The sequence below is a fragment of the Amblyomma mixtum genome, chromosome 10, assembly GCF_055824585.1.
Source record: "Amblyomma mixtum isolate Tamu chromosome 10, ASM5582458v1, whole genome shotgun sequence".
NCBI classification, from domain to species: Eukaryota; Metazoa; Arthropoda; class Arachnida; order Ixodida; family Ixodidae; genus Amblyomma; species Amblyomma mixtum.
The window spans coordinates 10,304,228-10,319,599 of NC_143021.1; the positions used below are offsets into that span (position 1 = coordinate 10,304,228).

Here is a 15,372-nt window from a genome sequence, read left to right on the forward strand (position 1 = left end):
GTATGACAAAGCGACCGCAGCAGGTGCATATTCTTGGCTGCGGGTGGCAGTGGGTGTCTGTGAATGTTGTGCAGGGGTGAAATGAGCGAGGTCTTCAAGAGGATGGACGACCACCGTTTCGCTGCCGTGGTTGACCGGCCCCTTTTCTTCTTTGTGGCCAACGATCGACGCCTCCTGGGTGAGTCTCCTGCTCAATGCACACGGCTAATGTGGTGGGGTGTCCAGAGGATGCATCTACTAATCTCAGGGATGCACTGAAGAAGAGCAGAAATGGTTGCTGCACCTTTTAACTGCTCTGGAGCCAAAGGGCAGCCCAAGATGCGAGAAAAAGGTGCAGCTAAGAGCTGCTTTCTGTAGGCCTAGAACATGCCACATTTTGGTGTAGTTGTGTTGAGTTCACTTTTGTTTTATTAGGTTGATATGCGACAGCAGGGCTTGTGGAGAAGGGAAAGGTGTGTATTTCAGTCCGACTGTTGGAACTAAGGATTACCCTTAGCAGGTAGGCTGCAAGTTCTGTCTGTCATGCTTAATTATAAAATACTAGTATCTCCACCTAGCAGATTTTGTGGCTTACTTTTGCTTTGCTACATAGTTTTTACAAGAGAAGGCTATTACATGGTGCAGTAAAGAAAATGCTTCAGGTAAAACAAAAACAGAAGCCTTCATGGGAGATATGGGACACATCTTTTCTTTTGAACTGATGTCTTTTTGTGATAGAATTAAATGTATGGTCTTGTTTATGGAAGAGCAAAATGGAGAGGGTGGTGGATTATAAAAAAAAAAAAAAAGAAAGAAGAGCTGGAGTGAAAATCATTTTGGAGACCAAAAGCTGCCCTCCCAAGGAGGAATGAGATGTGAAGTGAACAACTGAAAAGCAGAGCCGAGTGAGAAGATTGTGTAGCTCAGGGAGAGTAAATCATTTGGGTGCCTTGTTATCACTTAGACACTGCTGCAACCACTCTTCAGAAATGGCAGTGTACTCTGTTTTGTGTTTCTATTGTTTCTGTTACTAGTTTTGCGTCCAGGTTTCAGTTGTCCAGTTCATATTTTGTTTGTTCTCTATAGTTTGCCTCATGTTTTGCTGAGCATGATGTACTGGTCGCTGTCACCAGCTTATACTCGTATGTATCAGAAACATTTATCTTTCCAGCTGAGAAAGTGTTTTTTGTTATCCAAAAGGGGTTGCACCTGCACTGCAGGCAGGGTGGAGCCTGATTCTCCACTGCCTTCTTCCCTTGATCTGTGTCCCTTGCGTCTGTTGTTTGTCATTGTGTCGGACCAGCTGTGAGTTATGCCTCTCAGCTTGCGACAGTCGTCTTGGATGAATTTTAGTTCTACTCTGCAGCCATCTCATCCTCTTGGTGCACAGGTGAAGGAACTGAGACGAGATGAGATGAAGATGGAGCTGTAAAGTGCGAGGAGGGCTGTGTGTAGGCATGTGCGAATAGTGTTTTTATGATTCAAAACGAATGGTAATTGTCTTTAAATAATTTCGAATACTTCTGGCGCACAAAAAGGTTTGAACAGAACAGTAAGCATTTTCATAATCATGTGTTTTTTGAACACACAAAGGCATTACATGAAAAAAAGAGTGTGCATTGAAACCTTGTCACACTCATTCAAGCTGGGTCGACTTTCTGCAAAAATGGCGATCGGTAATTTGGGGAGCCGAGCTGCATGCAGTGCCGACGTATCTGTGTGGTGTGAGACCTATATGTGGGGCCTCCAACTGCTGCCCTTAATTGCGATTGCGCCGTTGTGCAGCTGTTGCTTTTAAGTGGTGACTGCATGACACCTTCTAGACGTACGCACTGCACGCCCATCCCATGTCGGGCATTGGAAAGGGGCACCCCTCTCCATGTGTCTCATGCTAGCTTGCTTATAAGACTTCACGCGAAGAAGAGCGGCTACAGCAGGTGCAATAAGCTCAGACTCATTACACCGACACCGTAGTCAAGAAACCCACGCATCCTTCGATTAAAAAGATTTAGCGCAACACAACTTGTTTCGCATGGAGCCACCGCACATGTGTAGACTGATCACCCTGAGGATGCCACAAAGCGCCAGGTGCAGTGCAGCTGCTTACACACCTGTTCTGATGACGCACAGTAGTGAATTGCGCCGTGCTAATTATCTTTATTGATGTACATCACCGTGCTGCTTACGGAGCGTGCGCACCACAGGTAGTGTGGCCATAGACAACTGGAAGGAACAGATCTGGACGCCGTGCTTCCACCTTCTCGCATCAGCATGCACAGACAAACTCCAGCATACACTCTTGGCCAAAATTTTGTCCCTTGGGAGCAGTAGCAGCTGTTGGTCCCCATGAGCAGTGCAAAAGGACCAACTGCGACCACTTACGTGCCGTGTGCAAATTTCACGGACCAAATAATTAGTCCTTCGCCTGAAAAGGACCAACTGAAGGACGACCGGTCGAATTTGTTCCCACTGCTTCACCGTTACTCCCCATACAAACTTGGTGGTGCCCTTCTAAACAGGACCCTTCTTTTCAGATTGATTTCATTGATGTTACTGCCCTTTTCAGCACAGTGAGTGGAGATAAATGGGGCACTGGTCTTTCATTTCGTCTCATCTTACCTATAACAAAACGCATGAGCGATCAAGTTGCTTTATTTTTCAATTAGAGTGACGATTCTGCCGCTTCTAGGCTTAAGAGGTGCATCACGTTGTCGGCAAAAATGGTTCCCATCCTAACAATCAGATGGCGCTATAAGGGCGAACTTATCGTTGCGTCTATGTTTGCACATGCAGAACTAAAAGAGGGATTGTGAACAGTGACGTAATGTCCAGCAAAATACTTGCGTTTAGCGTACATAAGTGCGAATATGCTTATTGTACGTCAACGGTGTCATTTAATACTCTTTTTCTGACCATATCTCTGTATGCCATGATCAGCGACGTAGTATTCGGGAAGTGTGAATGAGGCAGCACATTGCTGGCAGCGGATTTCGCTCACTCTCGCCGCTGATTGCCCAAGTGAAAATGAGCCATAAGGCAAGTAACAGCACTGCTGCTGTCCGTGCCGAAGCGGATACACTGTTTTGCATGAAAAAGAGGCTTCGTGGAACCGAAGCAACCAGCAGCTGAGAAAGTGCATAAGCAAGTACTACGAGCTTCAGTACGCGTCAAATGTGAATTGAAAGGCTTAGCGTCAAGCTAGTATAAGTAGTTGAATTTTGTTGGCGTTTGTTTACAAGCTTATGTGATGCTGTGTAAGTACCGGCCTCAGCGAAATGGTGAGTGGCAAACATTCCATTCCTCGTCACCACTGCCTGCCAGTAACAAAAAACGATGTGAACCACAGCCTTAAGAATAAGTAGTTGAATTTCGTTGGCGTTTGTTTACAAGCTTATGTGATGCTGTGTAAGTACCAGCGTCAGCGAAATGGTGAGTGGCAAACATTCAGTTCCTCGTCACCACTGCCTGCCAGTAACAAAAAACGATGTGAACCACAGCCTTAAGAATAATAATAATTGGTTATTGAGGAAAGGAAATGGTGCAGTGCAGTGTCTGGGTGGACATCTACAGTCTCAGTGGACACCTGAACTGCACCTAAAGGAAGGGAGGAAGGTGGGAGCCTTCTAACTTGTTTTCAGCCAGTTGCTACAAATTGCCAGTTGCTACAAATACTACCACTTTATCCCCCCCCCACCCCTCAAAAAAAAAAAGAAACGAGAAGAAAACGAAGATTTGTGGTTGTCAAGTACTGGCTGCAAAGTATGCACTATTCGACACTTGTGTTTGGGCCGAAAACACGTTTTAAACTGCCATGCGTATGGTTTAAGATTTACCATAACTTGTTGTGAAATCATATGACAGCAAAATCACCATACCTTGTTCCAAACATCATAAAACAATAAGCAGTAAACCAAAGCAATCTGTGTGCTTTGTATATAAGGTGTTTATTTTGAGCTCCGGACCGTCTGCTGTGGTGGCCTGGTCATATCTGTGCTCGGTTCCCAATCCAAAGGTTGCTGGTTTGAATCCTGGTATTTTCCTGTGTGTTTATTTCTGTTTTCTTTCTTGTTATATGTAACGAGTGCTGCCGCCCAAACTATTTCACTCTACATTACCCTGGAAATAACGCTTCGTTTGCGTTTTTCTTGAAACAGCTGCTCCTGGGCACCAACTGTTGCACCTTAGGAGGGTAGATGTGTAGGCCAGTTGGTGAGACATGAAGGAGCTAGACACTGCAGCGGACACGGGACAGAGAAAGAAGACGACACAGGGCGGTACTTGCAACTAAAAATTTTATTTGAAACTTCATGGCTTTATAAAGACAGAGGCACGTGTGATCTTGCAATCGGGTAAAAAAGGATGAATGAAAAGCAACAGATAACAACACCTAACTGACAACAATGCACAGGAAAGATATGCGAGTCACAATGTACAGAAATCAGACTTTAAAACGTTATGCAATGCTCATCATGCGAGTCACAATCTACATTACCAGAAGTGTTAAAAACCTTCGACCGCATGTGGAAGCATGAAAACCACAAGACAAAGGAAGAAAAAAGAACGTCAAAAGGAAGCCACCCAACCTGTTACCTGTCAAGGAAACCCAGTTCTTTTTGGAGGATGGAAACCGAAGGCGAACTAACGCATTCATCCGGTTGCGAGCGCAAGATTGCAATGGCCTCTACAATCTCTCTTTCAAGCTGCCCCTTCCTTCTTCCAACAATCTGGGTCTGGCTGAACTGAGGGCAACAACCCCGACACTTGCGGCAATGAACTGACAGATTCGAACCCCCCACCTCCCCCAAGGAACTTGCAGCAAGAAACATTTGGAAGAAAATAAGCGTGTCGCATGTGCAACAGGGGTAATCTACAAGATCCCCCTCAGTTGTGGGCGTTTTTATATTGGACAAACCGGTAGGTGCTTAAATGATCGCTTGAGAGAACATGCGCGTTCCTTGGGGGAGGCGGGGTGTTCGAATCTGCCTGTTCATTGCCGCAAGTGTCGGGGTTGTTGCCCTCAGTTCAGCCAGACCAAGATTGTTGGAAGAAGGAAGGGGCAGCTTGAAAGAGAGATTGTAGAGGCCATTGCCATCTTGCGCTCGCAACCGGATGAATGCGTTAGTTTGCCTTCGGTTTCCATCCTCCAAAAAGAACTGGGTTTCCTTGACAGGTAACAGGTTGGGTGGCTTCCTTTTGACGTTCTTTTTCTTCCTTTGTCTTGTGGTTTTCATGCTTCCACATGCGGTCGAAGGTTTTTAACACTTCTGGTAATGTAGATTGTGACTCGCATGATGAGCATTGCATAACGTTTTAAAGTCTGATTTCTGTGCATTGTGACTCGCATATCTTTCCTGTGCATTGTTGTCAGTTAGGTGTTGTTATCTGCTGCTTTTCATTCATCCTTTTTTACCCGATTGCAAGATCACACGTGCCTCTGTCTTTATAAAGCCATGAAGTTTCAAATAAAATTTTAGTTGCAAGTACCGCCCTGTGTCGTCTTCTTTCTCTGTCTCGTGTCTGCTGCGGTGTCTAGCTCCTTCATAACTGTTGCACCCCTTTTCTAGGGGAGCAACAGTTAGACCTCTTGCAGTTGGTCCCGTAAAGGACTAATGGTTGTGGCGAGTCAGTTAGTTTCCAAAAGACTAACCTCTTGCGCCATTTTGATCCCCTTTGGCTTAGAGTGTACTATGTGCGGGAGGGCGGGCACACAGTGCCGCGCCGTGGTACTACCCCCGGAGTAGTTACTCTGAACCAAAACCACATGCAGCAAGAGTTCCAGAAACGTTATTCGCTCGAGGCGAATACTTCATGATTTCGAATACCAAACATTCGGCTCGAATCGAATATCAAATGCTTTACTATTTGACCAAGTATTCGAAATTATAGATTATTCACACATGCTTAGCTGTGTGCGTTAATGTGTTCGCTTTAGGGTGCCCATTGTCTCAAAAAGTGTCTGGCAGTGGCAGTGGTGTGTGAAGCCTCGGTAGAAAGGAAGCAAAGCGGAGCGGTGAAGTCTCGCCCTACACTTTCAGGGGAGAGGAGGGTGGGAGACAGAAGGTAGGAGAGGGTGAGGTGAGAGGGAAACCATGTTCTCCATAGGGAGGAGAGAAATGAGGGGAGTGGGCTTGGCATGTCTCTGAGTGTTTGATGGACTGGGTCAAGCCACCCACTTGTATGGTCTGAAGCTGGGCATGCCAATACATACTCTGCCTCATGAATTGCGCTGATTGTGTTTGAATTTTTTCTCGTATCTTCCGTGGGGTGACATGCTGGAAGGCAGACAGAGAAGAACAAAAACTTAATTACAAGAGTGGAAACCACTATCGAGATATTGATAGTTGTGTAAAGTTTAACGTGTGCTCTGGCCTTTACTGGCAGTTGCTACTAGTTTGTGTCACCATTCTGCTACTGAGTTCTAGATTGTGTTAGCGAATATATTATAGCTTTTGTGATTTCTGTTAACTTCGGCTGATGGCTTTGTCCGGGCCTGATGCAGCTTAGTCACGTTAATCAGTACTGAATGCAGGAAAAGTAAGTGTACGCTTGGGTAAAGTTCGAGCCACCCAGCACTTGAGTGCGGCCAAAAGTTGCGTGCTGTCTTTTTTTTTTTTTTCCTGCCACTTTGAGGTGTGGTCCTGGCAATAGCATGCTTTTGGTGAAGCCAGGAAAGATGTTTTTAGGGGCATCACTGCTGCAGGGCTGAGTTGGGACGTGCTGGTTGAATCACCATGTAAGGTTGCTCTGCATTGCGGAATCTCTGTGAATACGTTGCAATGCTTCCAGTTCAGCTAGCTTCAGAAGTACAGGGAGCACAAATTAAACCAAAGTTGGCCTATTTAAAGCTAGAACAGACCAAAAGATGAAATACACATGTCGCTACCCCTGGCCGTCTTCACAAGAAAACTCCTGCCATACCTAGTTTTTTTGTGTGCAGTTCATTGAGGCTAAGTAACACGGTCATGCACTTCCATGCGGTAATCAGTTTTTGTTATTGACCTCATGGGTTTTTATTTTTATTTATGTACATACTGCAAACCATGGTTAGGTCCGGGTAGAAGAGCACATTCATAACAAGCAAAATCACAGCAACAAAAATGCAATACCGTAATATAGCAACAATAATGTGGCAGAAAAAAAAACATAATAGCAATATGAAATGGTTAAAGAACATGGGTTAGATTTTGACGGCTTATAGAGCTTGATTAATGAGTTCTAGTTGGTTATGGTGCGTGGCAAAGAAGCAAAACTTATGCAAATCTATCGGGCAAAATGTGGTGTTAGTAAAGCTTTGTGATAGTGTCACGTACTTCTTGTCATAATTGGGGAAATATAGGACGAAGGGTCAACTCTGAGCTTATTGTTAAGAAGTAATTTTAGAAAATCTAAGTGAGAATTTCGCCATCTCAGCTCCAGTTGTTCAATACCATGAACGTGCACCAATTCTGATGGGGAGCCAGTGGGTAGAAATTTTGAATATATAAATCTAACTGCTTTCCTTTACATTCTGTTGACAAAATACACAAGCATATTCGAACCTGGGTTTAATTAGAGTATTATATATAGCTTAAGTGGTTAATATCAGACTTAGCATTGTGAAGCTTACGGCTAGGTAAGAATGCTTACTTAATTGAATGGTAGGAAAAAAAAGTTTCATTATTAAAGTTCCGTTTTCTCACTGCGGGACAAACACCAGCACAGCCACAACGAGCCTAGATCAAAAATGGGCAGAGTTCTCTGTGTAGTTTTTAATGGTTTTAGCTGTAAGGGTGGTATTACAGCACCCAGGGCTTCCAGCTGCTGAAGCCTTGGTTTTTTGCATTCAGAAGGAGAAAGGGTCTGCTTATTGCTTCCTACAGTTTGGTATCTGCTTGTCCTGATGCAAAGTACCTTTCAGTATAGAATGTGTTGTGACTCTGCTTGTGTAGCAAGGACAGGGCATCCTGCCCTGAATCATATTGTGTTGTCGGGTGTGGGCAGCCTCAGTGACTTGCTGACAGATGCCGCATGTGACAGCATGCAGTGAACAGCCACACTAGAAGCCACAGGACGAGAAGGTTTTGCTCTTGCATTCACTGTATAGAAAACTCATAGAAAAAGACCTACTGCTGTACAGCATATTTAATGCTTTGGGGTTATCTGTTATTACAGCTTGCTTCCTAGCACCCATTGCAAGAAAGGGCACTGTTTTAGATCGCAGAGATATGGTTTTGGCATGCAGGTCTGGAGTGGCCATCCTTTTCTTTTTTTTACTGCCACAGCAGTTAAGGGCAGGTTTCCAGTTTGTGCGGCGACGGCCGCGTTGGCGAAATATGAAGAAGGAAGGAGAGGAGGAAATATTAGCAGCACTTCACAGATCCATGGCGCCCTCTGTGCGCAGTGGCGGGAATTAGTGCCTACGCCATTTTCACCATTGCCAATTGCTGTTGCTGAATGTCACATTTCATGGATGTGGTGACCGCTGGCAAGTTCTCTTTTTTCTTTCCCCCTATCAATGTGTTTTTTTTTTTCTTGCAGAGGGAGCCAAGTTCTTCCGGTGCCAGAGTGACCCTGAGACCATCAGGAACAACTTCTTTGATGGCAAGACCGCCCTTGTCAAGGTTAGAGTGGCCAATGGTGCAAGGCGTGTCTTTTAACAAAAGAAAGCGTTGTGCGGTCCTCATCCTTCTTCTCTTTGGCGCATATTTATAACTTACTTGTTGATCTACTGAGGCATGCTAGCTTTAAGTGCCCTACTTCAAGCATTAAGGAGAAGATTTACCGTATATTGCCGTGCATGAGTCGACGTTTCTTTTTTTGTTTAAATGTCCTTCCAAAGTTGTGGGGTCGACTTATAATCGGAGTCAACATATATGCGGAGTCTTAAAGTCGGCCTATATGCAGGGTCAAAAATAATTTCTACCAAGTTGCGGGTAATATCACGCCCCGTGCGCTCGTAATTGCATAATAGTTGTCAGACACGGTGCGAAGGTGGATCTGCTCAAAAGAACTTGAATTTAATTGAGATATGCACCAAAGGTTTGTTTTAATACGATAGCAACTTATCGACAAACCAGTGGCAGCAGTGGCTCATAAGATGATGACCGCGGCTGTGTCCTCACAAGTGACGATGAGTCAGAGATGTCTCGTGAACGAATAAATGTCTCTTTATGACTCGGCCTTCTCAAAAATTTTTTGGCGAGCTGGGACCGCAGGGTGTGGCAGTGTCGACCTAAATACGGAGTCTAACTCTTTTTGCCCAAAGGGGGCCGCGAGTTGGGGGGTCGACTTACAATCGGAGTCGACTTATAATCGGCAATATACGGTACTTTATTTGTTGCACACCCACCTGCTGGCCTTGCAGTTGTCAGCACTGGTGTAGTTTTTTGCTTTGGTGTTGTGTTGAGCTTTCCCTCCCCTAAAAAGACACTGCAATGTTTTTTCTACACCAAATAATGTGGTTAACTCTTTCCGGCAGCATTTTTTATTTTCATCGAAAACAATCATTTTTCCCACTCAAGTAGTATATTCAATTTTTCACCATTGAAAATTGAAAATTTTAAGTAGAGAAATTGTTAGTTTCCAAGATCGAAAGACCAGCGAGTAAATTTTTACAAGGATGTACAAAATTTCATACAGAGCCTCACGTTGGTAAGAAAAGTAACATCAAAATGCCCGGATTTAGCAAATAAGCACCTGAGGGATCGTGGAATCACTCTGTGTTTCACAGATGCACATTATGTCCGACACTGAGCAAAAAACAATCAATGTAATCACAGGTGGCAAAATCTATGCATAAAAATGGCAGACGATGTGATATCCAGCTCACTATTTTGTGTAATATTATTTACTGCGTTTGCTATATGGCACAAAAAACTAACTTTATGTGACATGGAAGATGTTAAATTCGACTGAAACAAAATCACTGCTAGGTGCAGCACACTTTCAGTAAGAGCTGTGAGAGTGCTGTGTACACAATTGTGCACAAACTGCCTGAAGGAGTTACAAGTTTCCTCATATGGTCTGGAAACAAGTGCAGAAATAATTACTGACATTGGAGCATGCAAATGAAGTTGTTCCACTTAGAAAATTCAAAATAAAAAATTATTTGAAAACCGCATTTAACTCACCAATTTCACTTGCCCAGTGCTGATTGAGATTGGCTGCCAGCAGTCAGAACTGTGCCTTGCCAGGGCAGCCCACAACCATGCATTTTAACATCTGTAGGCACCTTTACTCTCGCTACTGAACAAAGGAAGCTCCCCGATGTATTTTATTGCCTTCATCACCCCCCCCCCCCCCCCCCCCTAGACTTTGCCTGTTGTTCGGATTTTCTCTTCACCATTTTTTCAAGCTTGCCTCAAGGAAAGCGCTCTTGCGAGATTTTGGGCAAAGGTGCAGGGAAGCCACCTTGGGGGATGAGCATTTCTTAGTACTAGAAGCATGCTAGATATTTGTTTTTGCCTTGACAATGCTGCGTGAACACCCCGTGGATGTCGTTACCCAGGGTCTCCATGGTTAGTGTTGCTGCGAAAGTTCGCCTTAACCGAAAAATATGCAAAACAGTTCGCCTTAAAGGGATTTTTTCGCATGGAGTCCTATGAGAAACCAATCAAATCGTCTCACATTTTCACTTCATCCAAGAATTTGCCTTAACCAGGTTCATTTTAACGAGAGTCTACTGTATTGAGATTTCGGTGATCTCCTTGGGTGTTGAATGACTTTAGTTTGGGCTAGTTGGTGCATAGCTAACTGACGAAAACCGCAGCGTGTAAAGAATGAAGACAAGAAGGAATAAGTTGCAACAGGGCAGAAAGCTGAGCTAGTTGGCATACATTCATTATGAAAAATCCAGGCGCTAACAAACACTAACAGGCACTGTGTCCTCTCTGTGTCGTTTTTTGTTAGCGCCTGGATTTTTCATAAAGAAGGAATACACAAAACAGGATGGGCTGCAGTTTTCATGCTACAATTAGCTCCTGGGATGCTTAGGTATCACAATGTCTCATACTGTGCTTAAAAAAAAAATAATAAAAGCCACTTTTTTGATAACATCGCAGAGCCCCTTTAAGTGATCATGTTGGAAACTGTTTCACGAATGATGTGCTCTGCTTATTTGTGATACCGTATGTAGCTTGTGTTAAGCGATTTAAACCACCTCTCTCTTTCACACTTGGGGAACTTTTTAAATTGTACCGCATCCACTAAAGTAGTTTTAATGGGGGCACCAACCAGATAAGAAGCCTGTGCTCATCTTCTTATCTTTTCCATTAGATAATAGGTGAGGGTTTCAGCTTGTGCATTTGCTTGACTAGTGTCCCTGTTTGTGCGCAGCTGATGCTGTCCAAGCGCAAGATGGCCAAGCGGGCACTGGAGCGGAAGCACGGCAAGAAACTGGGCAGCCAGCAATGGAGGCTGGGCAAACTGCGCAAGAAGTGAGGGCCCACAATAAATGGGATGGGGCCGCTGGGACCACACTGCATTCACACCATCTCTCATGAATTATTTCTTTCGCGGTACAATGCTGTCTGCTTTCCCACTTGAGTGTTTTGGGGATGCAGCGTGACAAACTTTGCACCATTTAATACCATTTGCATACCTGCCAACTCTCCTGTATTGTCCGGGAGTCTCCAGAATTTTGATTACATCTCCCGATTGTACGGATGCGACCTCGGATATCCCAAAAAGTTAGTTAGCAGGAGCAGGTAGTGACCAGCATGTACCTTGAATTGAGGTAGTGGCCGCCGGCACCATCACGAACACGAGCAACCAACGGGCGCTGCCCTGTTGGATTTTCCGGATTGGCTCTTCTCAGGCTGGCTCTTGCATTTAGCAATCCAGTCGTTATATGATCGTGGGTGCGCTAGCCATGCTGCGCTTCAGTTGGAGAGTTGAAATCTGGGTTTTTTGGTACATACTTATGAAAAAAACCGGCCAAAAAGACGGGGACAAAGGAAAGACGAGGCACACACGACTGAACTAGCAACTGTGAATCATTGAAAAACAGCCAGTCTCCCAGGAAACCTAACAGAGCATGCACAGCTCAACGGCAACGCAAACCCAGCACAAAAGACCGCGATGCTTGCGAGATATAGTCAAGGCAGCAGTGTCAACGGGACGGGTAACCTATTTCCTTCTGCATCAACGTGATAGATGCCGTGCTAATACAGTTATCTCCTTGATTACTTATGTGATATGCTTCGAGGATTTCGCGCTCAACCTTACCCTTGCCTCTCCCGAGAAAGGTTGGCTTTCTCAGGTCGTCAGTTAGCTTTCTTAGGTCGTCGAGTGAAGTGCGGAACGCCAAACTACTCTTCGTGTTTCCCTGACTTGGAACGATCGATGGTGCTTTCAAAAGCCAAGAAGTACTTGAAAGTGTTTCGGAAATCGTACATGACTGAGTTTCCGTGCTTTGACAGTTCACGAAAAGGTGACAAGTATGGATTCTGTACCACATGCGCCTGTGATGTTAGTGTTTTGCACGGTGGCAAGAACGACATCAGGTTACACATCGCTTCACAAAAGCATAAGAACTATGTTCGTGCTGCAGAAGTGCAGGGCACCATCGGTACTTTCTTCCAAAACAACAGTGAAGACAGTGTGATCTGTGCCGAGTGCCTCTTCACAGGATTTCTTGTTGAACACAACCTGCCGCTAAGCATGATTTATCACGCAGGACCGTTATTTTGTAATATGTTCCCGAAATGTCCGAAACGCCACGGATCCGCGAAACGCCACGGATGGGGACGTACCAAAGCAAGTGCCATCGTTGGGGAAATGGCTGCAGACGCCGAAAGCTCAATGCTAGAGTCTCTGAAACGCCGTGCTTTAGCAACCGCTATGGGTGGAAGCAACAATAGCACATCGCAAATGTATCCCTTCGTAACAACTTACTACGTCGAGGAATCGCGGCATATCGAAAGTCATTTCCTTTTTTTGCTAGAACTCCATGGAGAAGCCACTGGATGGAAAATTAGAAACCTCGTTCTAGACTCGCTCAAGTTGGGCTGAAGCCATACACTCTTAAAAAAAAGTTAATGAAAAGGTGGTAAGTGCAGCAGTTACTAACTCTGACTTCGTTTGACTACTTTTTATCAGCTATTTACTACCCTCTTCAAGGTATAGTTTGTAAAAATAGCCCGTGCTACCTTTTTACTAACTATATGGTAGCAAGTTACTACCTAGTTAGTAACCGTTCCTTTAATCCTAAAATAAAGTCAAAAAATATAACTGACACAGACCGTTGTGCCAATAACTTGGTTTTGTAATTGGCTGTGGCTAGAGTTCCGTCCAGACGGAACTACAATTTGCGCTAGAGTTCCGTCCAGACGGAACTGCATGTAGCGATGGGGTTCCGTCCAGACGGAACTGTATCTGACACCATAGAGTTCCGTCCAGCATTATCTGCCACAAGAGTTATGTCGACGGAATTAAAGCTGGCGTTAAGGATTGGGAAACCAGTTTGCTTGCAGACTTTTGCATGTCCATTTAAAAAAGTGGCAATCCTGTTCCACCTAATGCGTGAGAGGATATTCTGCTGCATCATTTTATTTTCCAAGCAGTCAGTGAGAAAGGGCAATAGAGCGAGTTTTGGCTTGGGTTTGTTGGTGCATTTGCATAATGTGTGCTGACCGTTTGTGTACGTCTTAGTCTTTTTCGCGCTACGTTATCTTGCAGCACAAACAGCGACAGGGCTTCACATCACTTCGCGAAGAGTTTCTGCACTCTCCTTCTAACACTGTCATTTTCCCAATCCTGCATGCATGCATGGAAGTTATACCTTCGAGGATGCAACTAAACGCAGTACCCGGACAGATATTTTAGTGCCGTATACATGCGTAGAGAGAACATCTGGATACAGCTTTGTCAACTGGTTATTCCAGAGGCAAAAAAATGCTTCATGTGGGTAGAAATCACCCATTTTGTATATTATGGAGAGTACGGACATTACACAGTTTTTGTTTTACGTGCGTCGAACCTCCACGCACGTAACCGTGAGCAGTCTACGAAGCGTACGCTCGTGTCGCTTCGTGCAGTTTTAGCTACATGTACGGGACGTAAACTGTAGATCTGCCATAGAACCTAAAAGATGCGCTAGCATGTTATGCCACGCCATCTAGTACAGGTAAACAAAACTAATTTTGTTTAGTCGAGCTGCTTGGAGCGGAGCTAGGCCAAACCACTGTGCGGGCGGAAAATACTTTCCCCCTTTCTTCTGACAAACGTTGAGCGATTTAATTCCACCGAACTGGATGTTGCATGTTATCTTCGAAGGGATTGCATTCCCTCACGTCCCGCAGCATATTGAAATCATCGCTTTTCGAGAAGCGAAGGCGCGCTGGTGTCCCACACATGTTGACGACGTGTGCGTATGGATCTAAAACGTGCACCGTTTTGCTTTTCCCGCTGGCTGTGCCGAGGTTATCGCAATATCCCGCGAGGTTTTGAGCTACGCGTGCTCTCGCAAGACCGTCGGTACCGTAGGCACATTCGTTGCTATGACGACCACAAACGCTTCTTCGTCAGGCTTAGGAGCTGCTTAAACGTATTTCTGTCTGGAAAACAAAAGCTATAGTTCTCACCTAAAACTTCACGCGAGAGCAAGAATGGGCCAACTGGAGGTAAATACAGCAGTTTACAGCATGATACCACGTCGAGGGTTTAGCGACAAAGCTGTTATCGTTGTGAAGCGGGCGGGCAGGGCGCCGCCATCTTGCCAACGCCGCGAAGACCGCAACGCAAAGATCCGAATCTCACATACGTCTGCGCGACCCACATACGTTCTGCGCATGCGCAGTGGTGACCCGTAAGCGCTCTACTTTCGAATCTCACGTACGTCTGCGCGACCCACGCAGACACTTGACGTTCTGCGCATGCGCAGTGGTGACCCGTAACGAATCTCACGTACGTCTGCGCGACCCACGCAGACACTTGACGTTCTGCGCATGCGCAGTGGTGACCCGTAAGCGCTCTACTTTCGAATCTCACGTACGTCTGCGCGACCCACGCAGACACTTGACGTTCTGCGCATGCGCAGTGGTGACCCGTAAGCGCTCTACTTTCGAATCTCACGTACGTCTGCGCGACCCACGCAGACACTTGACGTTCTGCGCATGCGCAGTGGTGACCCGTAAGCGCTCTACTTTCGAATCTCACGTACGTCTGCGCGACCCACGCAGACACTTGACGTTCTGCGCATGCGCAGTGGTGACCCGTAAGCGCTCTACTTTCGAATCTCACGTACGTCTGCGCGACCCACGCAGACACTTGACGTTCTGCGCATGCGCAGTGGTGACCCGTAAGCGCTCTACTTTCGAATCTCACGTACGTCTGCGCGACCCACGCAGACACTTGACGTTCTGCGCATGCGCAGTGGTGACCCGTAAGCGCTCTACTTTCGAATCTCACGTACGT

At 45.5% G+C, this 15,372-nt stretch overlaps 1 protein-coding gene across 2 annotated transcripts in view; it reads left to right on the forward strand.

Moving 5' to 3' along the window:
* LOC149325117 (putative RNA-binding protein CG14230) overlaps window positions 1-11,444 on the forward strand; it is a 54,417-nt gene extending 42,973 nt beyond the window's left edge. For both annotated transcript variants that reach the window (XM_089563445.1, XM_089563446.1), the window contains exons 12-14: window positions 75-178; window positions 8,497-8,579; window positions 11,293-11,444. In XM_089563445.1, coding sequence (XP_089419571.1) covers window positions 75-178; window positions 8,497-8,579; window positions 11,293-11,397 — 292 coding nt within the window. In that variant the 3' untranslated portion in view covers window positions 11,398-11,444. The remainder of the gene's footprint in view (window positions 1-74; window positions 179-8,496; window positions 8,580-11,292) is intronic.
* The last annotated feature ends 3,928 nt before the right edge of the window (window positions 11,445-15,372 follow it).